Raw genomic sequence first — 23208 nt, 5'->3', positions numbered from 1 at the left:
CAACTAATGTGCTAATGCACCCAAGCTATATGAACGAAACATAGAACATAAATTTTATGTCAATACATCTGTGGCTATTATTATTATTAGTATTGTTATTGTTATTGTTATTGTTATTGTTATTATTATTATTATTATTATTATTATTATTATTATCCTCCTCCTCCTCCTGGAGATTGTATATCATATCTTTGTGAATGATAGTTAAGCTGAGTCATTAAATATCCAAACATTACTTAGCACGGATGAGCCTTTAAGGTTACAGATGGTGCCACTATTAAGCACATTGAGTATGTAGCTGAATTTCTTTTCTTTTTCTGCTTAGTGTTCTAAAAAGATGCTAGCTGATTATGATTTGGATACAACTTGCAGAAAATTGAAACATTATTGCATTTGTATTCCCAAAATCTGCAGATGCGAGAACTCAAGGATCTAGGATTGGATGTGACAAAGGGAACTGTAACTACTGAAGATGCCATTGTGAAAACCCAATTTTTTATTACACAACAGTAAGTATTCATGATTGTTTACAGCTATCCCATCTGGTTTTGTTACACGAAATCCATATTGAGATATCTAGTTTTAAGCACATGCATCTCTTTTACATCCTCTACGTATTTTCTCAACATTCAGGCTGACCTTACATAAATATTTGTAAGTAATTCATGTCTGAAAATTGTAACTGCATTGTTATTGTTATGGCACTATTTGGTCATAATTTCTGATAATCCGAGATGGACTTGGGTTGTGCTGTGTATGTATGCATAATAGCAGCAATATCATGCACTAAGTTTCTGAAAATATTATGTAAACGATGGTAACGACCATCTGTGGTAAATTTGATTTGTCATACTCTGAGCATGAATTCAATAATGCACCTGAATATTTTATGCAAAAAGGAAAGACTACTACCATGTTACCATATCATGCAAAAGATCCTAGTTAATATTTCTGGCTGATCCATCTAACTAATAAATTAGCTTTGTTTGTTGTGTATATGTTTATTGTTTTCAAGTTGATTGTGGTAATTTGATTTTCTCAAATAGCTGTAACATAAGAACCTAATATAAAATACATTGTAATTAATATTTCCAGTTAAACATTCATGCAAACTATTTGCATCTGATGCCTTTTTTCCCTGTATTCTGCTTCATTACCTTGTCTATTTCAGAATTTTATTTTGGACAAATACTGCAAGTGAAGCATTTGCTTAATTAAATAATTATTGATATTGACTTCATGAGCATCCTAGGGGGTGCAAGGTTGAGGATCCAGAGATATTGGAAAGAATTCGTCTTAGCATCATTGACAACCTTTTGAAGTATCATCCTGTAAGCAATTAGCTTACTTGCTTAATTGCTATAGCAAGGTCTGGTAGTAAGTGGCATTCTGTGCTTGTTTATCATAGGAATCAAGTGAAAGGCTTGCAATGGGTGAAGTTTTTGGAAACAAACCTCCAAAAAAGGTATCTTCACTGATTGCTAAATGTTCTCTTTCACAAAGCTTTAAAAAAAAGAGATTGTGAAATATATCTCTATGGTAGGTTAAGCAATCCAGAACTTTGTATTGACTTTTCAAAAATGTTTCATCTGGATGATTTCCAAGGAAAATTAAAGCAGAAAAGTTCATCTAAATTTTATTATTCCCAGATGTGTTTGGACCTTGCAAAATTTTGCCAGTGAGATGCAGCTGATTCAGCTACCTAAAGAATTATGCACAAGATAATACTTCGAAATTTGAGAATTTGTCACTGCGACCGATCTTGTAACAGTAGACATTAAAGTTTAGATAATTATGATGGTCCAGTCATGAAGTATATACTTCAGAAATAGCTGCACTTGGATGATAGAAATAGCCAAGACAAAGGTGAAAGTGCATTTGCAAAGTTTCAAGAGCTATTCTGATAAAGCAAGAGGAAATGAATAAATGTTTTATTATTATATTTTGCTGCATTGGTGATTGAATAAAGTACAAATTTTTGACAGCTAACATAGTTCATTAGCTTTTTCCCATTTTTCTTAATAGCAGTACATCTTTCAGAGTAAGAATGCATTTTGTGGTGAAAAATAGTTTAATAACTGAAGATCAACCTGCTGCTAATGTAGAGTCCTTTGTTTCTGCTTTTGTGTAGATAATGGTCCATGTATTAGTAATAACTCAATATGGAGTACATTTTACTATTCCAGGAGTTGTGTGGATTGGGCAGCAATTGTTTTTTGTAGCATGTGAAGCATTATTATGAGGGAAAAAAACTAAAAAAGTATGTTCTGTTTAATAGTTAGACATGTCATTCCAATATTAACCTTTGGATGAATGCAGCTTCAGATCATATTGTGATTACCTTATTATGAGGTAACTGGATGATACATGACCCTGCAGGTCCAGGCCTAGAAGATAAGTACGCTAAGATTAAGTTTATTTGGGTGCTGAAACAGGAAAAGAAAAGTTGGAATTTAGTACATTTAAGGACTGAGAGGAACAATCTCAGTAAAGAATAATTTGATTAGTAACTTATTCCCTGAAATCGATACAGACTAAATGGCATATGTTCCTTGAACTTTTTCAGTAGGTACTCATCATGTGACTATTATCTATTTTGATAAAAAGAACTGTAGCCACTTCATTGACATTCCTGAAACTCGTCATTTTAAAATTACAGCTTGATGTTGATGATACAACACATGTGCTGCTTCAGGATGATGGGCCAAAGAGAAGGTTTGTTCCTTCTCCATGTTAGTTCGATTACTTTAGTTTCTCTATACAAGTAACTTTTGTGCTGATTAGTTTATGGAGAAGCCCTGATATCATCACCCTTCTGTGTTCTATTGATGCAGTTATCAGACTAATCAGACAATATAATGATTGCATGCTCTGATAATGTCACTTTTCATCATTGTGGACAGAGTCTCTTTGTCAAATGGCAATGCACTGTATTATTCAAGGTGGCAAGATATTAAGATTAATCATAACTTCCTATGCCATTCTTCAAAACCTAAATTGTCATGATCCTGGAAAGAGTTAACTTTTGTCATGTCTTGTGATTTATATGCACAAATATGCATATATGAACAACTTGTTTTGGTAGTTCTAGTGCTCTACATGATAATCCATATTCAAATTGGTATAACACTTTCGTCATTTTACTTCTAAGTTTTTCGATCTTTTATTTCTAGAATTACATCGTTACATTATATTTTCATAATATTTAGGTTTGTCAGAACCCACTACCTTTGAGAACCTGTACATATCCTAACCACTTTCTGTGACCTTCCAGCTTACTCTACATTGAGACTGCTGATCGCCCTGGATTACTGCTGGAGATCATCAAGATTATACTAGACATCAGTATAGATGTTGAATCAGCAGAGATTGACACTGAAGTCTTTCTTCTCTCTCTAGTATGTATGCATGTGTGCACAAGAATTAAATTTAAAATTCGTCTATACGTTGTCTTATAGGGCCTGGTAGCAAAGGACATATTTCATGTGAGCTACAGAGGTGCAGCACTGAGCGATACTTTGTCACAGGTAAGGTTAATCACGTCAATATTTTGCAACCACTGTGTTCATTTAAGCTTATAGTCTCAAATGTTAACAAAAGAAAAAAAATCTGATTTCAAGTAGCTGAGACACAAATTGGATTTATAGAAGTTGGGAAAAAGTAAATATTTAGGTTATGTGGTTTTCTGTTGGACCTGAATTTGAATTCGAAGTAATATTTAAATGATTTCATTGCTTTAACTGTGCTTAAATTAAGTAGGAAAGTTTTTGATGATTTGGTTGGTTTAATGACCAGGTAGATATTCGTTTCCTATTATGAGTTCAATATATGTGCAGGTTCTGATCAACAGCTTGCTATACTACCTTCGAAGGCCTGGAACAGAGGAAGATAGTTATTGATGTTTCACGGGTAACAATAATTTGCATAGATGTCGTTTGGTACGCTATTCCACGTCCACTATGTACACCATTTCTATCGGATCTGGTCAACGTCTGCCATGTATATAGGTGGCCTTAACTCTAGGCCGCAAGAATCCACTCTGATCAGTGTCCTGTATGGCCGTTGATTTGGCTGTCTCTCTTCCGTCCTTTGAATGTGCATCTTTTGTTATTGCTTTTCTCAGTGTATTGCCACATGTTTCGTTAATCCGATATATCATATTCTAAGAATACACCAAAAACATATATAGGGAAAAGTATTTCTTTTCTGAAAAAATAGATAATTTCTTTTCGAACCTTATCTCTAACTGCCCAATGTTTGAGTTAAAAAAAGCAAAATGTTGGAGACGGATGGAATAGATGGTCTTTTTCATAATTTTAAGAAATTCTTATTTTACATATAGTGCGCACCGAACAGATCGAAACCCGGAGGTCGCACTAATCTCGAACTCTAATGTGCCCTGACCCCTGTTTTTTTTTCCGTTCATTTTAAATTTTATTTATCTATTTCGTATCGTGTCCGATCATCATCATATCTTGCATCTTCTTCGGTGTCGCGATTGTGTAGTAAGCGATGGCTCTGAGTCGTCTCCATCTCCTCCTCGACAAGCCGCCTCCCCACCCGTTTCTGCCCCCCTCATCTTTCTTCTCTCCTCTCTCCTCAAGCTTCCACGTCTCCTCCCGGCGACCCCGCCCCATCCCGCGCTTCTCCTTCGCCCGTCGTCTCCTTTGCTCCAAATCCGATCCCCCGGCCCAGGTGAGAACCTCTCGGGTTTCCCCTTTTTGAATCCCCCCTCCTCCCTCTATTCCTCTGATCAGTCTACTGTCGATTCAGAGCGACCCAAGAAGGGGCGAGCCCGCCCCTTCAATAGTTGGCGATCTGCTGGATTACCTTAACGAGTCTTGGACGCAGTTCCACGCCACCGGTAAATCTGTGAACTCTTCTATTCGTTCCTTCATCCTCTTCCTTTTTCGGGTGCTTTGGTCTGACGCTTTTTTTATTTGTGGCTTTTTTGCAATTCAGCTGAAGCGAAGAGGCAGCTGATCGAGGCTGGTTTCCATTTGCTCAACGAGAATGACGAGTGGGATCTGCGGCCCGGTGGTCGGTACTTCTTCACTCGGAATATGTCCTGCTTGGTGGCTTTTGTGGTTGGAGAGAGGTGAGTTGCGTTATATAGTCAAATGCTTGTTTAACAAATTTAAGAGTCGGTTTACGAAATTGTTACTATTGTAGTTCTGTTAGCGTGGATACCAAAGAATGATATATTCAGCTTAAGCAATCCCTGATATAGTGAATTTTACTTCATTTTCCTACATTACAAAATTGGGTCCGGTATATGGGGGCAGTGATTTCTTAAAGCACGAAACTATGGTTACTTGGAAAATCATGAATTTGTGAATTTAATCGTGCAGCACAACTCCTCTTGATCGGCACAAACCGATCTATCTTGTTGAATTTTATCTTTTCAAATCCCTATTTGCCATTTTATGAACCTTCTTTATAATGTGGAGGTAATAATTCAAACCTTATGAACAGTGCTAACAACTCAATTACTTGATAATAGATTAAGTTTACTAGTGAGTAGCTAAGATGACATATAAATACTCTTATGGATTTAACAGATGTGGCTTCACGCTTTACTCACTATGTTAATTTGGTTCTAATCCTAATAACAACCTAGAATAACTAAAAACTAAAACAACAGAGTGATCTGGTGTATTTGGAACTTGGACAGTTGCCAACTGCTTTTCATTGCCATTTGTTGGTGATTAGTGATTTTGTATATGATCATTTTCCTTTAGTTCCCTTACATAGTTTTGATATCTTCATTCCTGGCTGTTGCGCCTTTATTTCCATTGCACAGTGATATCTTATGTCTATTATTTGACAAACTAAGGGTGCTATTCTACTTTCTCGTTCTCCGTTGTTGATGTTAGTGGTTTTTTCCCTTGTTTTTGCAGGTATAGTGTCGGAAGTGGTTTTCATGTAATTGCTGCTCACACAGATAGCCCATGCTTAAAACTCAAGCCTCGGTCTGCATCATCCAAGTCTGGCTTTCTGATGGTAAATGTGCAAACTTATGGAGGTGGATTGTGGCACACATGGTTTGATAGAGATCTAAGTGTAGCTGGGAGAGTTATTCTGAAAGATGGCCATGGTTCATTTAGTCATAAACTTGTTAAAGTGAGGAGACCTTTGCTACGTGTACCAACATTGGCCATTCATCTTGACCGGTTGCTGCCTATTTCCTCCTTCAATTATGGATTGTTTCAATTTATTCACATTCAAATGCATGATGAATTACATTTAACAGTCCGTCATGATTGTACTATCTGCCATATGATATTCCAAGTTATGCAAAAATGTTTTCGAACCAAGTCTGGTATTACAGATGAAACAATAACGTGGCTCATCAGTACAATATATAAATATTAAATATATAAATCTTTTCATTTCAGATCCATGTCTATAAGAAATAGGGAAGTCATTGTGTCCAAAAGCCAATGTTTTTTTAGTAAATTTTTGTTTTCAAACTTATAAACTTTTGGGATACATCTTCCAGCTACATGCTAATTTCATTTATAAAGGAATCCTCTTTTTTTTTAAACAAATGAGCAATCCTTATTTCCGAAGCCTTTTATATTCCACTTTCTTTCTCGAAGAATTTATATTCTTTTGAACTTGTGGCATGTAAATGTGAAATATCATACATCTTTTTAGACATGGTTGTTCTCTCTGAAAGCCTAAAATTCACTGCAAGAAGTTTAAATTTACATTGTACATTCTCATGTCCTTTGTAAGCATTTCAACCATTTCAATTTGCATTTGCACTTATAAGATCAATTTTTCTGTTTATTTCACACTGTATGTTTCCTGATTTATCTATTTATTCACTCCAGTAAATTCGTTGTGTTTGCACATGAATAAATAAACTACAATGTTCAAAAGTTGGTTTCATTTGATCCAAATCATTCTGATGTATGAACCCAAAAGCTAACTTTCCTTCATATAGCACAGTGAATACTGAAGGTTTTAAACCAAACTTGGAGACACAGCTTCTTCCGCTAATTGCAACAAAAATTGAGGATGCTGAAATGAAATCTGAGGACAAGAAAATAGCACCTTCTTCATCAAAAAGTGCTCATCATTCGCTGCTCTTGCAGGTATTTGCAGAACTTACCTGAAAATATCAGATTAATAACCTCATGTAGATGGTCAGTATAATCATGATGTGTATTCAGTTTTTATCTATTTAGCTTCAAACAAAATTGGTGTTGTGGTGCTTAATGTTTTTATGTAAATTTTCAGGTCTTATGCGAAGAACTCAGTTGTGATGTTAGTGATATTATGGGTATGGAGCTGAATGTTTGTGATACTCAGCCCAGTTGCCTTGGAGGTGGAAATAATGAATTTATATTCTCTGGAAGACTGGACAATCTTGCTTCAAGTTATTGTGCACTCAGAGCTCTGATAGATACATGTCGGTTGCCTGGAGATTTAGCAAATGAGCAAGCTATCCGAATGGTTGCTCTGTTTGATAATGAAGAGGTATTACTTTCAATATATCTTTTAACCAGATTCATATGTTTTGTATTATTTGATGGCTTTATCTATAACTTGTTTTAATTACCTGCTCGGATCCTGACTGACTCATGCTTATCTCCAGTTTACTACATTGAAGTGTCATTTCTTAAGAACGAAATAAACTTAATGACGTACAACATACAATCACCACTGCATGCTACATGAGCATATGATTTGTCCTTTGCATATGATCTGATATATGAACAGGCATTGAACCATTCATTTATCTACAGTAGTAATGTGCTACTTCTGAACTTTGGAGAGTAAATTGTATTTACATGAACTTTACAATCAGTTCTGATACATATGAAGATATATACACTTGAAAATTTGAAATGCTATTTTGGCGTACTAGTGATTTCAAACACATTCTACAACCATGTTGTTTGATTAGTTGTGTTTCTTTTTCCTTTTCTTCTTGATCCATAATGCATCATATATGGAACACTCCAGTTTAGTGCCATATCGGAAGTGGCTAAGAGCCAAAGACTAAGATTGACTTATGAGGGTGTTAACTTGGGCTTAAGAATTTTGAGCTCGTGATTTAGTTTCAACGAAGTTAATAGGCTAGTTATCTCATCAGGCTGGTTCGTGATAATTGATATTAGAATTGACCTAGTATTGGGTCATGGTAAGGGGTTCAAATAGGAAATGATTACCTATGGATACAATCAGAGGGCACATCATGGCGTAGAGCCACCATTGACTTATGTTTCATATACATAATGCTAGGTTTTGATCTGGGCTATGTTGGACCTTGACAAGGATGTTAAATCCTTAAGTGGGTCGTCATTTTAAGATGTGATCCTAATTTTACAGTTTTGATAAGTGGAAATTGAACATTTGTATCTATAAACATTGCCATTAGTCAAAATATGTAAGATATGATTTAGTAATTAAATAATTTGGAAAATATTACTGAGAAGCTAATTACAATTATAGAATTTATCTATTTGTTTCTTTATCATTTTGTCTAAACTGAGATAATAAATTAGAAATTAGACAAGAAATGTCATGAAGAAATTTTGTAGACTCAAGACTTCAGCAATGGTGTCTTAAGAAGAAACCATGATGTATAAAGGTTCAAGAAAATTTATTATTGTCAGCCCTTCAACTTGGATAACTGGGTATTCATTGTTAGAAAAAAGGAGATACCATGTGATGGTTTTAACCTTCTTTAAGAGTTTTTATTTCACAAATTAAAGAATGAAGAAAAGATTCCAAAAATAGGAAAATATGATATCGCATGTTGTTCGAAACGATGTTGGGTTTTTTGGTTATTCATAGTGCAGGATAAAACGTGAGAAGAGAGAGAGTAGAAGAATTGGAAAATGGCAGATGATAGAAGATGGAGAATAGAAAAGAGACGAGATATATAAATGAACCAATTTCTGGCCTGCTAATTGTCCTGGTCTGAACAATTCTGGGATCCAACTTTCTCAAGCATAATATAAGATATATGTTGGTCAATTAATTAAAATCAGAGGCCTGAAATGGCCCTAAGATCATTCATATTCAAAACAGAAAAGTTGAGTGTACTATTAGGTATGCAGTAGAACTTCTTCAGTTAGACTAAGGAATAGTTTGAAATTGTTATGACTCTATTGTTCTAGTTCTGTCCTTAAAATTCATATGAATATAGGAAAGGTGAAGTGGAAACTAACAATATTCAGGTGACTGCATCAGATAATAGGAACACATATCCGGTCAAGTGTTGTAGTGCTATAGTGCTTCTGGAGCAACATCATATTGGATAAAGTGGAAAGAGAATAGGTTTTATTGTTATTATTTACTAATGTCCAACATAAATGTTGTGGGTACTTGAAAAGGTTCAGATGGAAGTGATGGAAAAAGAGATTAAATGAAAATAAACATAAAACCTATTAAACACAATGCTCATTCCTATATAAATTGGATCAATTCTTGATTTTTGCAACTTAGCTTGAGACAGTACCTGAAGTTGACAATGCTTGTCTATCATAAGATTCCTATCTTCAAATGGTGTATCAGAAGAAACAATACCTCAAACATAATGTGTATTCTTCTGTTTGTTCCATTTTTACTCAATTGTCAAAAGCACACACAATATTTTTTTTAGTTGTATTATGTTGCTTTGGAATTGACAGGTGGGATCAAACTCTATGCAAGGGGCAGGTGCACCAACCATTTTCCAGGCTATGAGACGCATTGTTGATTGCTTGGCTCAGGAGCGATTTAGAGAGGGTTCATTTGAACGTGCATTACGTTCATCTTTTCTTGGTATTCTGTTGCTAATTTTCTTTTGCTTGTAGATAGAGTACAATAAGAATTCACATAGTACTTACCATCTGCAAAAATGTGAACTGTGTTCTTTGTGATAGGATCAGTCTGAAGTTTTCTGGAGCAGACAGTATTTTTTGTAAATTACCTTCACATGCCCTCATAATAATTTGTATTCCTTTTTTCTTTAATGATGGTAATTTATTTTTATCTTAATAAAGAAATTGCTCATCCTTTTGAAATGTCATGATATTTGTCCTTGGGGTGTTGAAAACAACTATTAGTTAGTTGACAAATAAAAATATGCCCACAAATTCCGTTACACTTATGCCCATCCAAATTCTGTCATTCTTTTATGGTCAAAAAGTCCTTGAACAATTTGAATATAGAATTCTGTGATTGAGACTGTAGATTGTTGGATATATAGATAGCTTCTTTTTATGCATCGTTGCAGAATCATCAACTCTGAAAGAGTGCTTTTCATCGGAACTATTACTATGCTATTGTTGCTAGTCATATGGGTGATCTAAAGCTTCTTTTCTCTTTCTTTGCTATTCTAGGAATTTTAAGATACATGTCTGGTTTTATTTCCATTCCAATTTCTAGTGGGTATCTAGTAGTTATAAATTTTGAAGTGCTGGAGCATGTAAATTGCAGTAATGAACTAACTTAAAAGTTCTAGCAGTACAACTACAACATTTCAAGAGTTGTATTGAAGGTATAAGAGATGAGGTTGATAAGAAATTATTGGATGTCTGCAGAGTGTCAACTTTATATCTGAGTTGTTGACCAAGTGGGACACCAAGAAATTTCAACTTTTGTTAGCTTTTTCATGTCTCCTTTGTGTGGTTTTCGTACATGATAAAAGAAATCAAATGTGATGCTGATTTTCTGAAATGGATATAATTACATGGATTATCGGTATAAGGTCTGATAATCTACTAGTGGATCTTATGTTTTGTCTATTTGTTGTTTCTCAGTGTCGGCAGACATGGCACATGGTCTCCACCCAAATTTTCCAGACAAATATGAGGAGCACCACAGACCAGCTCTACAAAAAGGAGTTGTGATCAAACATAATGCCAATCAGCGTTATGCCACAAGTTCTTTAACTGCATTTCTTTTTAAAGAAGTAGCAAATGTTCATAACCTTCCAGTTCAGGTATTGCTGATGAATTATATGATCTTCTGGATTACATTCTCAAATAAAATATCTTTCTTTAAGGTGTTTTTTCATGCAATGCATTCGTTGAAGACTCAACAATGTATTACATGTTATCCATTATTTCTTGTCCGTGTGGATGAGTAATTGTTGTCCTTTTTCTCTGTATTATTGACTTTGTTACCTAGAAGTGAACCTTTTAGAGATTAATACATCTATAAAATTAGCTTAATGGAAGTCTCCTTGACTTGCTTTTTTTCTGCAATAACATGTAACTTCAATGTCTCCCTACATCGATGGCACAGAGGCATAGTAGATACATATGCAAAATTTATGGTACATGCCTTGTCAGTAGATCTTATGTTATACTTTTGGCATTCCATAAGAATCTGTTCTAGGATTTTCTTGCTTTTGTAGGAAAACCGTTGACACTCTGTTCTGAGAACTTATCGATCTAAAAGATTCATTATTTTGACAGTTAGTCTTAGTCTATTTCTATATCAAATGGAGTACTAAACAGAGAAATAAATTCCTCTTTATATTATGATAAGGAAGTTGAAAATGGATTGAAGGAATCATAGTCATATTTTTGAGCAGTCACCTATGCATAGGCAGATTGCCACATCCTATCACGTCATCAATGGTATCCACTATCCAAGTTCTGAGATGGCTTATCTAGAGGGTTTACTCTTTTTATAATCATTCAGGTATTAGCATGAGTGTTCTTTGGGAAGGGTTCTTGCTATTGATGTTGTTTGTATGTTTCTTCTCTGTGAGCTTTTGAAAAAAGAAAAGAAAAGAAACCACAAAGCGAGGTAGGTATTTTTTGTTCATCAGCAGTGGGAATCTTGGTGTTCTTCCACTGTGGACAATATATTTCATTAATACAGCTAAAACAAAAAAATTTCTTCCTCCGAGTCGCAGAAACCACTTGAGCACCCTATAGTGGGAACTGTGAATATAACATACTTTCAACACACCTTTTTTTCCCTTTCTATTGAGGTAGTAGCAATCAAGAGTTGCATGATCCATCTGAGCGTTTTGACAGAAAGTGTTTTCAATTTTTACATGACAACATAATCTTGAAATTGGTTGTGTTCTTTCTTGGTGACGGTTGACTTATTGATTAACTTGTAAAATCTTTCAATATCAGTCTTCAAGTTTTTACTATTTTATTGCAGATAGATGTTTCGTAAAACAATGCTGACCTTTGTAACCCATGTAGGAATTTGTCGTAAGAAATGATATGGGATGTGGGTCAACTATTGGCCCTATACTTGCTTCAGGGGTTGGTATCCGAACTGTTGACTGTGGCATTCCTCAGCTGTCAATGCACAGGTGAGTCTCTCATGGCATCATCGTATTGTTTGTATTTATGCTGCACTCCTTTTTTGTTGTTTAAACATGTGAAAAATAATATCGTCACAAAAAATTATGCTGGGCAATAAAAAATGTTGGACACACTGAAGTTCAGTGTGATGTAGCTGGAGCAACCTACATCACACTATACCATCCCATAACCCACAGTGACTGAACCACGTTAGCTGAAGCCTAATGGTAAGCTTCTTCTGAGATGATACCTGTGAGCGATTAAAAATGTTCACCAGGATGATGGGTCACAGATATAGATTTACTAGAGAGGTAAATGTGTTTGCTAAACCTAACACAAAATTCTCAGGGTAAAAACTGTATAATGACGACAAAAAAAGGAGAATCCACATACATCAACTTGACATTGCATGCGCCGCCATATCAAGCAATTGAGGATTGCAGGTAGGTATGTCTTGTGCTATTTGAGTTTGGAGTCCCATTGAAGGTGCATCTAAGCCCATTTGCTATGGCTACGTCATGAACTTAAAAATCCAATTCACACTGCTGACACCCGCAAATGGACTACACCTCTTTTGTCACTCTAAAGGATTATATATTAACTAAAAACTATAAACATAGTCTGACAAAGTGACAGATTTGCAGAAACACAAGTTCTTTTTGTTGTTTCACCATTAAACTATTGTTTCCTATATAATGTAATGTGTAATGTTTACTGGCTTTTGTAGCCCTGCTTATTTATATGATAGTTGCTGTATCTTTTAATTTTAATTGACGCCCTGGTTTCCATGGCACCATTTTTATAGGGAACTTGTTTCTACTAACAATTATTGATTTCATAGATTTTGTATAATATAGTTTAAGAACAAACATGGCATGACAGACAAGTTTGTAATCTAAAAGATACTTTCAAAAAATATAAATTGGAAACAGATGCAGGATTGTGATGGAATTTGGCAATCATTTGGTATAGTATGTGTGACAGCAGAACATGTACTGCAAAGGAGAATACAGCACGCCATATGAATGTTCTCGTGTATCCTCAGTTTTTCTCAAGTGGTGGTTACCGACTGTAATCTAACTTATATTTGGGTTATGCTGCTGCAGTGTCAGGGAGATATGCGGCAAAGATGATATCGATATTGCTTATAAGTATTTCATGGCCTTCTTCCAATCGTTTTCAGACATCGACAAGAAGCTAAGTGTAGATTTTTAGTTCAAGATTTCCTTCACTTCCTTAAATTCTCTTTTATCTTGTTCAATAATTATTTCATCATCTGTGCTCCCGGTATTCTTTAAGCATAAGAAGACTTACTTTACAAACTAATTCTGACAACATATATATCTGTTGGCCAAATAATTATCCAACTACACATGAATCTGTACAAATGTTCTCAGCACATGTTTACTGTAACAAAAGGCTTGCTGCTATTTGTTTCTTAGCTAGCTAATGACTTGACGGTAAAAGTAAAGAAAAAGCTTTTGTCTGAGATTTATTAGCGTCTCTTAGTTTAAGAAGTTTCTTTATATATTTTTTTAATCAATGCAACTCTCTTTAAAGTATTGTTGTTTCGTGAGAGGAAAAACATAAAACAAAGATTTATTGAGAATAAAACTTGTGCCCAATAATTTCGCCTTCCTTCTACCAACTTGGCTTAATTTACTAATCCTTGTCTTTGTTCGTAAAAATTGTGGCATAAAATGGATTGACAATCGAAGAAGATAAGATTGCATATGAATCTATCTAAAGTTAACGTTCTTTATTTTATCCCTCTAAATTTATTATGACACACACATATATCCCCAAAAACACTAATAACTTAGCAGATATATAATTGTCTTTTGTATCTATTAGTTGATTGTCATAATGATGTGAACTCCTATCCTTTCTGTAATACGTCTACTATTATCTTTCCATATTTTAGATAAGCCAAACTATTATTTATAAATTATATATATATATTAGTTTTTAGGTTTTGCGAGAATCTATGGCTTAATTTAAATTTAGAGGAATAAGTATAGAAGAATTCTTGAAAAAAAAGTTTGTTATGTTTGACAATTTTTCAAATAGTATCCCAAGAGAAATTTTTGTAGGATTTTTTTTTTTCAGAATGATCATTCTACCCTTGTCAGCCATCACCCACTATCGTCGCACCTCTGTCTTACTGGCCATCCCTTTCATCTTGAACAACCACCCATCACCCATGCACGAAAGTTTTATCATCATCAGACCTTTGCAGACACTTCTGTTGCTCGCAAGCCCTCCTCTTCATCGATTATGGGTGAGGAAAGAGAGGGGATGGTCCGCGTGCCCTTGCAAGCCCTCTCATCATCCATCACGGGTGAGGAAGGGGAGGCGGCGACCCGTGCTCCCTCGCCATTGGCAATAGGGAAGGAAGGAGGGAGGGGTACCTTGTGCCTTCATTGTTGCCTATAGACCCCATTTGCATCGTTGATCGCAAGTGAGGAAAGAGAGGGGGTGACCCATGCAACCTCTTCATTGTCGCCTATAGACCCCACTTGCATCATTGATCGCAAGCGAGGAAAGAGAGGGGGCGACCCATGCAACCTCACTATCGCTTGGGGGGGAGCACCTTTGTCGTTGCCTATAGGCTCCCTTTGTCGACTGCAAGTAGTGAGGAAGGAGAGGGCATGACTCATGGGTTCCACGGAGGAAGGGGTGGTATGGGGAGACAAGGGCAACAACAGAATCGATGGAATTAGAGGTCAAATGATCTTTCAAGGCGACTAATGGGCACTCTATGGAATTTTTTGAAAGTTAGGAAAAAATTTTAAAGATAGAAACTTTTTTTTTTAATTCACCCATAATTTATTGTGAAGAGATATGTTTATAATTTTACATTAAAAAGGTAGATTTCTAATCATCCTTTTTACTATTTACAATCATACTTTAAGAATTTTAAACATTTCTAAATTACCTCTCTATAAATAGACATAAATGTCATATTCTTCTGCCTTCTCCTCTTTCTCAATCCAACTAATAGTAGTGATACTAGCGAGCATGAGTGATGGTCACGGGATGAGGATGGCCCTTGCGAGGGTCGCTCACATACGAGAAGAGTAGGTGGCTAACATAACAAAAATTCACGATGTTCACATATGAGAAGACAAAAGAATTATAAACGTAAACAATGGAGTGGACGTCAACGATGTCAACAACGAGCGAAGGTGTTAGGTGGTCATTGAAAGGGGTGACATGCGACATCACCTTCGATTACACCTACGACGAGCATTAAGGGAGCATTTATGACATCGACGACGAGCGGAGAGGTATCCAACGGGGTGGCTAGTGACGTCAACAGCAAGTAATATCGACGACAAGTGATGTGGGCAATGAGTTGATGAAATAATAAATTGTGAAGAAGAAAAAAAATTAAAAGATAGATAATTGTGGGGTTGAAAATAATAAAATGTCATGTTTTAAATGGTTCTAATGGATTATCAACGGCCAAGGATTTACTAATAGGACCGTGAATAGCTTCTTAAGAAGACTTGGCGTCGTTCGTCGTCGTTGCGTCCATTAATAGTTCGACGAAGGTGGTGGCGGTCTCGCTTCTCTGAAGTGGTATCGAACTCTCGATCACCCTTCGCCCTCATCCCCGTGTCTCTCGTGAAGCCCCCCGTCTCCGGAGTCCCGCGTAGAACACGCCCCAGCGGAGCTCCAAGCCCCGGCCGGCTTCGAACCGTCTCCCTTCCACGCGGCCGCTGGATTTCTTGTAGACCTCGGCCCGGAGGTGAGCCGTGACGCTCCGCTCTCCCAGGTGGACTCTCGCACCCCGGCTTCGGGAGATGGGAGTGGCCTCTCCCTAAACTCGCCGGCCGGCCGCGCGATGGCTCGAGTCGGCGGCGGCCACGGAGCTTCAGAAGGTGTATCGGAGCTACCGCACCGGCCGTTGTCGCCGAAGAACTCTGGTAAATTCTTGCTTTTTCTTTGCTCGCCTTCTTGATTGATGTACAGATGTTAAAAGCACTCGATTTTGATGGATTTTCGTGTTTGGGGAAATTATAGAAGGCGGAAAGGGATAGACACTGCTCGACTCAATCGCAGCACGGTGTGGTTCTTCGATCACAAGAAGCTTAAGACGCCGATGTCGCGTTAGATTGAGTGCTTCTAAGGCTCGTTGACTCCTCTTTGATTTCTTTTATCTTTGTCTTTGGTTTGTAAATTCTGGTAATGACCAAAACAAAAGGTAAAAATAAAAAAGAATTTTTTGATTTGTGAGACAATTATTGGTTGATCACAGATCGGTCAAGGATTCTCCGAGGATATGTCAAAGCTCTGAAGCTGTAAGTACTTGCTTGTAGTTAATTCTACTGTTCTTGATTTGTTTGTTCCAGCAGGCATGTCTTATGCTAGTCATAGTGTGTGTTTTTGTTGACGAGAAAAGAGTTAATTATATATTATTTTTTATAATTAATTATATTTAGTATCCCGATCTTTGTATATTTAAAAGTTACAGTGGAATTCATATACGTGAATATTGAGATCCTTATACAAGGTTAAAAAGTTAAAAAGATAATTTTATAAGATTAAAAATTAAAAGAGATATAGGTTTTGATGGAACAACGAGGTCAAATATTTTACTTTCGTAAACATAGGGATCTTAATATAACATTTAAAAGTATAAGGATCGAGATGCTAAAGTAATTAATTATATATAATATAAGGATCAAAAGAAAGCTATAGTCTGCATATATGAATGATTTCTCTGCGTTAGCATATGCAAAGGTACTAGTCTGCGTATGCATATGCTATAGTTACTTTAGCATATGCAAGGTACTAGTCTGCGTAAGCATATAAGGATCAAAAGAAAGCTATAGACTATAGCATATGCTATAGTCTGCGTTAGCTATAGTCTGCATTTATTAGTGCTTCAAAGTAATCTTCATAAAGTAAAATATTTAATCTTATTTCTCCTCATGCTATCGATTTTATTGATGAAAATACTGCTCGCGTTGTCACATGAGAAAAATAACACTAAAATATGGTTAAAAAATAATTTTATAATGCTATTTTTATCGATATTAATTTTTTCTTCTTCAACTTCTGTGAAAAAAATATTTTCCTTCTCCGACTTCAAGAGGAGACAAGATCACAAGAGAGAAATTCTTTCTACCGAATGTTTAAGAGAAAAAATTGAACAATTGAATAGCACCGACTCATTTCATTTCTCAATAAAACTCCTCTCTCTTTCTTTTTCTCTTAATTTTTAATCCTATAAAATTAGCTTTTTAATCTTGTTTTAGAGTTATTTTTCACATATGACAACATGTGCGATATTTTCATCAACAAAATCGATATAACGTGAGGAGAAACAGGATTAAATATTTTACTTTCATAAGTATAAAGATCCCAATATAATTTTTGAAGATATAGAGATCAAGATATTAAAATACTATGACTAATTATAAAGGATAATCTATAATTAGACCGTCATGACTATATCTGAATTCTGATTAGATTAGATTCAGTATTAGTGTACGCTCAGAAATCTCTTGGAATCATCAAGCTTTATTATCACACATGCTGAAATAGATATCAAAGTCCATCGTACATGAACAAAACAGAGATAGACACAGAAGCATAACGAGCCATACCAGAAAATTTGCTTTATAATTCTGCACATCTTTGAGCTTGATAATTAGATTTTACTGGCAAATGCAAGACCTTCCTTCTCCAGCTGTTCAGGGTCCTGCACTGGTGGCTGGAGCTTAGCTACCTTGGCTATCGATTTGTTCTCCTCGAGAGATCCAGATTCGAGGAACACGCCTACCACCTTCCCCTCCTTGATCCAGTAAGTACCAAACTTTGGTTTTGCAGAGGTAGGATCATTGTCTCCAAAGAGGATTGTGTCCCCGACATTGTCTCCATAGAATTGCCATGACAAGTCAAATGAGCGTGAGTAGAAGTAGGGAAGGTAGTCGTATTCCTCTATCGATTCGCCTTCTTCTACCGCCTTGATTGCCTACATAGGATAAGATAGACAAAAAATAAGAACCCAGACTGTTCATTCTGCCTACTTTCTATGATGCAAACACGGGAAGAATACCGTTAGAAAGCTCACCTTGACAGCTTGCTCAGCAGATTTTCTTGCATGATCGACATGTTCGACTCTCCTTTGTTCGTTGTAGAGCTTTAAAGGGAATGTAGCGACATCTCCCACAGCATAGACATCAGGAATGCTTGTCTTGAAGAAACCATCAGTCTGATACCAGTGTAAAAATTTCTTTGTTGGAATATGAAAATGGCATTTCGTACAATATGTCAGCAGTAAAGAAGATGAGCAGTAACAATTTAAGCAACAGGTAGCCAAAATTTACAGAGCCCTTTCCTAACAGCAGCTTATATATAGTTGGATGGATGATAGTGATCATTAGAAAGCTAAAATTTTTAAGTCTAAAGGCTAATTTATACATCATGCCAAGGATAAAAAGTAACATCCTAACGGTAAAGTGTAGACAAGAAACTTCTTCTGCTTGTGTTTCCAGAAACAATAGCTTGTCAAATTATAGCTGATGTTCATTATATAATAAGAAGGGATGTTTGTCTCACCTTAATTCCACCTTTTTCCTCTTCTACCTGACCTTTAAATAGTGTAATAAGTGGTCTGCCACCAACACCGACAACAACAATATCAGCCTCCAAGACTCTTCCATCCTTCAACCTTACTGCGGTTACCTGATAAACACATTATGGGCTTGGATTAAGAAGATTACCATATCACCAACTTACCACTAGGAGTTCTACTGCACCAGAGACTTACATCTCCATTTGCATCAGAATCAAATCCAACTGCTACAGTCCCTTTGATTATTTTGATCCCTTTATTTGCATAATAACCCTCATAAAAAGCGGCAATTCCTGCAGTAAATAGACGTGGCACTGCAAAAAAAAAAAAGGGCCTGCATCAGAATAGCAAGTTATTATGTTCACGAACTCTAGAGTGACCGAATTTGATACATCAAGTCAGGATCTTTTCAAAGGTCACAAAATTAGCCAAAAGTCACTCAATTTATGGTTGCTGATCATGATATTAACTGAATAAGAAAAAAGAGCTGTTAAATGAAGTTCCATTGATAACACAATAAAGGCAAGCATCCTTGCACCCTGGGACGTGGAGAGACAGTATATTCAAACAGCAAAGACATCCCCAAGTGAAAAGAAATGAGACCTTTTGTCATCCTAATAATTCATAGACACTGAAATGTAACTTACTGCACCAAGGCTCAGGGTACACCATGGTGACATCTAAATTATTGATTTTGAGTGCTGCACCAAGCTCAAGACCAATGTACCCTCCTCCAACAATTACAGCCTTTCCATCTTTCTTTGCATGAATTGCAGCAACAAGTTTATCAGCATCATCAATCTCCCGCAAGTAAAATATGTTATTTGCATCTGCACCTTGGACGCCAAAGTCTGAAAGTCTTATAACCTACATAGCACAGACATCCAATGAAAAACTAGATGAAATAAGGAATTGGCAAGTGTATTTGATGACTCAATAGGACTTAGTCAAGTAAATTGGAGAAGAAAATGTAAGTCAAGATGGACGTTCAACCAAATATGAGCTCAAAAATTAGGACAAAGATATGTGAAAAGATGTGTCTATTCAGTTCATAGTTCCTTGACTTACTGTGGAGCCAGTAGCAATGATCAAAATATCATACTTAATGATCACATCAGCTGCACTTGTAAGAGTCTTGGATGCTAGATCAGCTTTTACAATTTCCGTACCAAGTATAAGCTCAATGCCTGCCAAGTATATCCTTGAGAATCTTAAACAAAAGTTTGAATGATGAAAAGTGCTGCAAGCAAGGGAGTTGTCAAGTGCAAAAAGTTTGGCTACAAAGATAGCAAGGGATAGAGCATTACCATTTCTTGATTAAAGTTACCGGCACCAACAGATCCTAAAAATATTAGTTCATATTTCATGCAACCATACACTACTCAAAATCGGCAATAACCGATAAAGAATTTCAGTGGGTAATGACAATGCACGGATCCAGGAAATGTGACAATAAAGTTATAGTCTATCTGAATTAACCATTTCAAGGTTAAGCAAGCTCTACCATGCAAAAAAAAGAGAGAGAGAGAGAGAAAACAAATTTACCTTTCTCAGCATACCATTCTGGAAGCAATCTTTCTCCGCCACTGCCAACACAGACATGAAACCCTGGTAATCTTGCAGCACCTGTAGACCAGAATGTGGATGAAAGAAAAGAATCTATGATCAATCTTTCTTTACCTAAAAGATTCCTTATGCAACTACTCACCATGGAATAGATCATATGTTTGGCAAAAGAGAGATTATGTACATCTACAAGGATGCAACTGGTAGTAAAAGATAGGCAGACAAACAAGCAAAATTTAATGATTTTTTAATTGCCAAGATTATCTAACTTTCATGAATACATAGATTTAAATTTTAATATTGATGAATATAACAAGTCATTGACAGGAAAGCAGAACCATGAATACTGTAAAAAAATGGTCACTGAAGAGGAACTTGTCAGGCAAATGTCTATAAGCATTTAAATTGTAAAGATATGCAACTAAAAGCCACATATCTGGTCCGAAGCAGCTTGATCTCTTTCTGTATAATGTCAGAACCAAAGATTGATCTACTTAAGTTGATCTGCTTATAAGGGTCATCCTTTAGCCAGAATACAAGGTACCAAATGACCTTAACAAATCAAAGGGGAGGAACTAGCAAGTCAACATGACTAAAACAGGCAAACTCAACTATTAGTTGTTTTGTTCATGAATGATGAAACCACTGAACTATTGGTAAGATGTGCGTTAGATGCAGTCAGATTGAATTTTGTGAATATGATATTTTGGCATTTCACTCTGATGTTTTGGTATAGTGCAAGTAAATAACCTGACGAAGAACATCAAACATATATATGCTTAATTATAAGATTCTGAGATATAGATGAATATGTGCAACAGGAAGGAATCTTCAAGTCACCACACAATCTTGAATTAAGGTTATAGGAACAGTTAAATGACAAAATCCAATGAGGTTATTGTCAAATATGAAAATTATATGGTTCAACAGCAAAGACATATTGTCGGCTCTTTGCCATTACAAGTTCAACATACCTTGAGGGAAAAGGTAGCCTTTGCTGAGCGCTGGCCGTTCATAAGGAGCCACCTAAATAATTCACTAAGATACATCAATAAAGAATCTTTGCAGAAATTTCAAGAACAAGGTCTAAGATGAACTGAATGGAAGTGTGAATTATCGTTCAATAAAAAAATGATTTTCTTATCCCAAATTAAGGAAAAACATATAGAATCATTATAAGATACCTATAAGAATCATCTAACTGGATGTTTTACTGATTTGTTATTAAGGTGTAAGTTTTGCCTCAGTCAAAAATGACCTGTGAATTCTAAATTAAGGGGAAATTATAAAAATACTACAGGATCGTCTAGCTAGATTCTTTCTTCTTGCTTTGAAGGCAGGATAAACATATGAGCAGATTATATACATCGCATGTGATCATTGTTCGTCCTGCAATTCTTGAATGATTTTTTTCAAGGACCAATCATTCAAAGAATTATTGGAGAAGATGTAATGTCAATATCATCTACTGTACCATCGCATGCTAAGATGCCAAGTTAATCATTCTAATCTCAGAACAATCAGAGTTGTAGCTTCCAATTCAAAAAACATTTATTGTGATAACACGGACAATCCTTAAAACGACATGAAACCATCTCACTATGACAGTAACAGAAGAATTTGACAGGAAAAGAAAACAGTCTATACAGAGATGGTAGTTCATTTTGTGGGATAATAGAGGCTGGTGAAGGCAGCCATAGCAATTTCCTAGTGCTCATATACTAGATTATATTCATACAACATAAGAAAATGAATCCATCATGAAAAGAAATGATTACTAACTACCAAGACGGTAAAGCCTGGTTCCTGTTTGACAGGCAAAAAAAACTTTGATGACCCCTCATAATTTCAAAGTTAAATCAGACCATATATTTCAGTTACCACATATGCAAGATACACACAATTTCCCTGTATGTAAAAAAAGCACCAGTACCAGTGGATGTTCTATAAAGGTTTTGATAAGATGATCAAGAAGGAAATAAGCATATAAAACCATACCGACTCTTTGGAAATGATTGCTAGCTCTCCTGGGTTGAGGCCAAGCTTCACGAACTCCCTAGCTGCATATCCCTAAAATCACAAAAAGGGGAAAATTACATGAATTCATAATTAGTCCAATCAAACAATTTAATCTCTCCAGCATTCCCTAAATAGTCTAACGGGTCAAACACACTCTTGGATCCACGACCTTCTCCCGCAATCATACGGAAAGGATAAAAGACAGGAAGCCGATCAAGAAATCAAACGATGGAGGAGCGCGAGGCAAGCTCACCGCTGCAACGCCGCCGCCGAGGATCACGTATTTGAAGTGCTTCTCCGCCATGGATCGATTGGAGGAACACGATCGCGTAGCGAATTGGTATCCGAGAAGAATTAGGGACGAAAGAGCTCAATCGCGTATATACCTATATATACGTAGAAGCAGAACGGGCAAAAGGAGAACTTAGTATATTAGGTCGCAACGCACGCCTTTTATTCCGGAGCTCGTCATAACGTCTCGACGTTCGTCAGGACGTACGTCACGACTGGCCGGTGCGGTTCTCGATTCGTGACATCGGCCGTTACGATTGCTGTCGTCGTCTCAGTCGTGACGTCGGTCGGGTGTCGAAACGCCTCACTCGCTCTGTGACGGTGTGTACGAGTGGGTAGGGAAGAATTGGTGCGGCAGGCGGCCAATTGGTGAGAGCGTGGAGTGGACGGATTGGGTCAAACACGTGATCTGGGCCGTTCATCTCTCCTGCGACTGCAAAGGGAGGCTCCTTTCTAAGTTCAAAATAC

The 23208-nt window shown here is 36.3% G+C and overlaps 3 protein-coding genes across 5 annotated transcripts in view; 2 read left to right on the top strand and 1 right to left on the bottom strand.

Moving 5' to 3' along the window:
• Nucleotides 1–4570, top strand: part of LOC135610001 (ACT domain-containing protein ACR12-like) — a 6945-nt gene extending 2375 nt beyond the window's left edge. For 2 of the 3 annotated variants that reach the window (XM_065103896.1, XM_065103888.1), the window contains 7 exons: nt 415–509; nt 1253–1331; nt 1409–1465; nt 2660–2715; nt 3275–3380; nt 3459–3527; nt 3837–4122. In XM_065103896.1, coding sequence (XP_064959968.1) covers nt 415–509; nt 1253–1331; nt 1409–1465; nt 2660–2715; nt 3275–3380; nt 3459–3527; nt 3837–3899 — 525 coding nt within the window. In that variant the 3' untranslated portion in view covers nt 3900–4122. Of the gene's footprint in view, nt 1–414; nt 510–1252; nt 1332–1408; nt 1466–2659; nt 2716–3274; nt 3381–3458; nt 3528–3836; nt 4123–4506 lie in introns of those variants that run through there. The other variant, XM_065103891.1, reaches the window with a different exon arrangement.
• LOC135609994 (probable aspartyl aminopeptidase) lies at nt 4513–13770 on the top strand. Its single transcript, XM_065103881.1, has 10 exons — nt 4513–4695; nt 4774–4864; nt 4963–5098; nt 5901–6173; nt 6953–7103; nt 7249–7488; nt 9651–9783; nt 10764–10945; nt 12171–12283; nt 13382–13770. Exons 1-10 carry the CDS (start codon nt 4513–4515, stop codon nt 13488–13490), a joined length of 1611 nt encoding a protein of 536 aa, XP_064959953.1. The 3' UTR covers nt 13491–13770.
• Nucleotides 13771–17789: 4019 nt separating this feature from the next.
• Nucleotides 17790–22876, bottom strand: LOC135609977 (monodehydroascorbate reductase 3, cytosolic-like). The gene is made up of 10 exons (XM_065103849.1): nt 22703–22876; nt 22429–22500; nt 21405–21456; nt 20410–20490; nt 19933–20051; nt 19512–19731; nt 19060–19178; nt 18849–18974; nt 18361–18501; nt 17790–18261 (listed from the first exon to the last, which is right to left on the bottom strand). Exons 1-10 carry the CDS (start codon nt 22751–22753, stop codon nt 17938–17940), a joined length of 1305 nt encoding a protein of 434 aa, XP_064959921.1. The 5' UTR covers nt 22754–22876; the 3' UTR covers nt 17790–17937.
• Nucleotides 22877–23208: the final 332 nt, after the last annotated feature.

Source organism: Musa acuminata, chromosome BXJ1-2 (assembly GCF_036884655.1).
Source record: "Musa acuminata AAA Group cultivar baxijiao chromosome BXJ1-2, Cavendish_Baxijiao_AAA, whole genome shotgun sequence".
NCBI classification, from domain to species: Eukaryota; Viridiplantae; Streptophyta; class Magnoliopsida; order Zingiberales; family Musaceae; genus Musa; species Musa acuminata.
The sequence above is the reverse complement of the archived record's forward strand: the minus strand, read 5'-3'. Positions and strand labels throughout refer to the sequence as shown.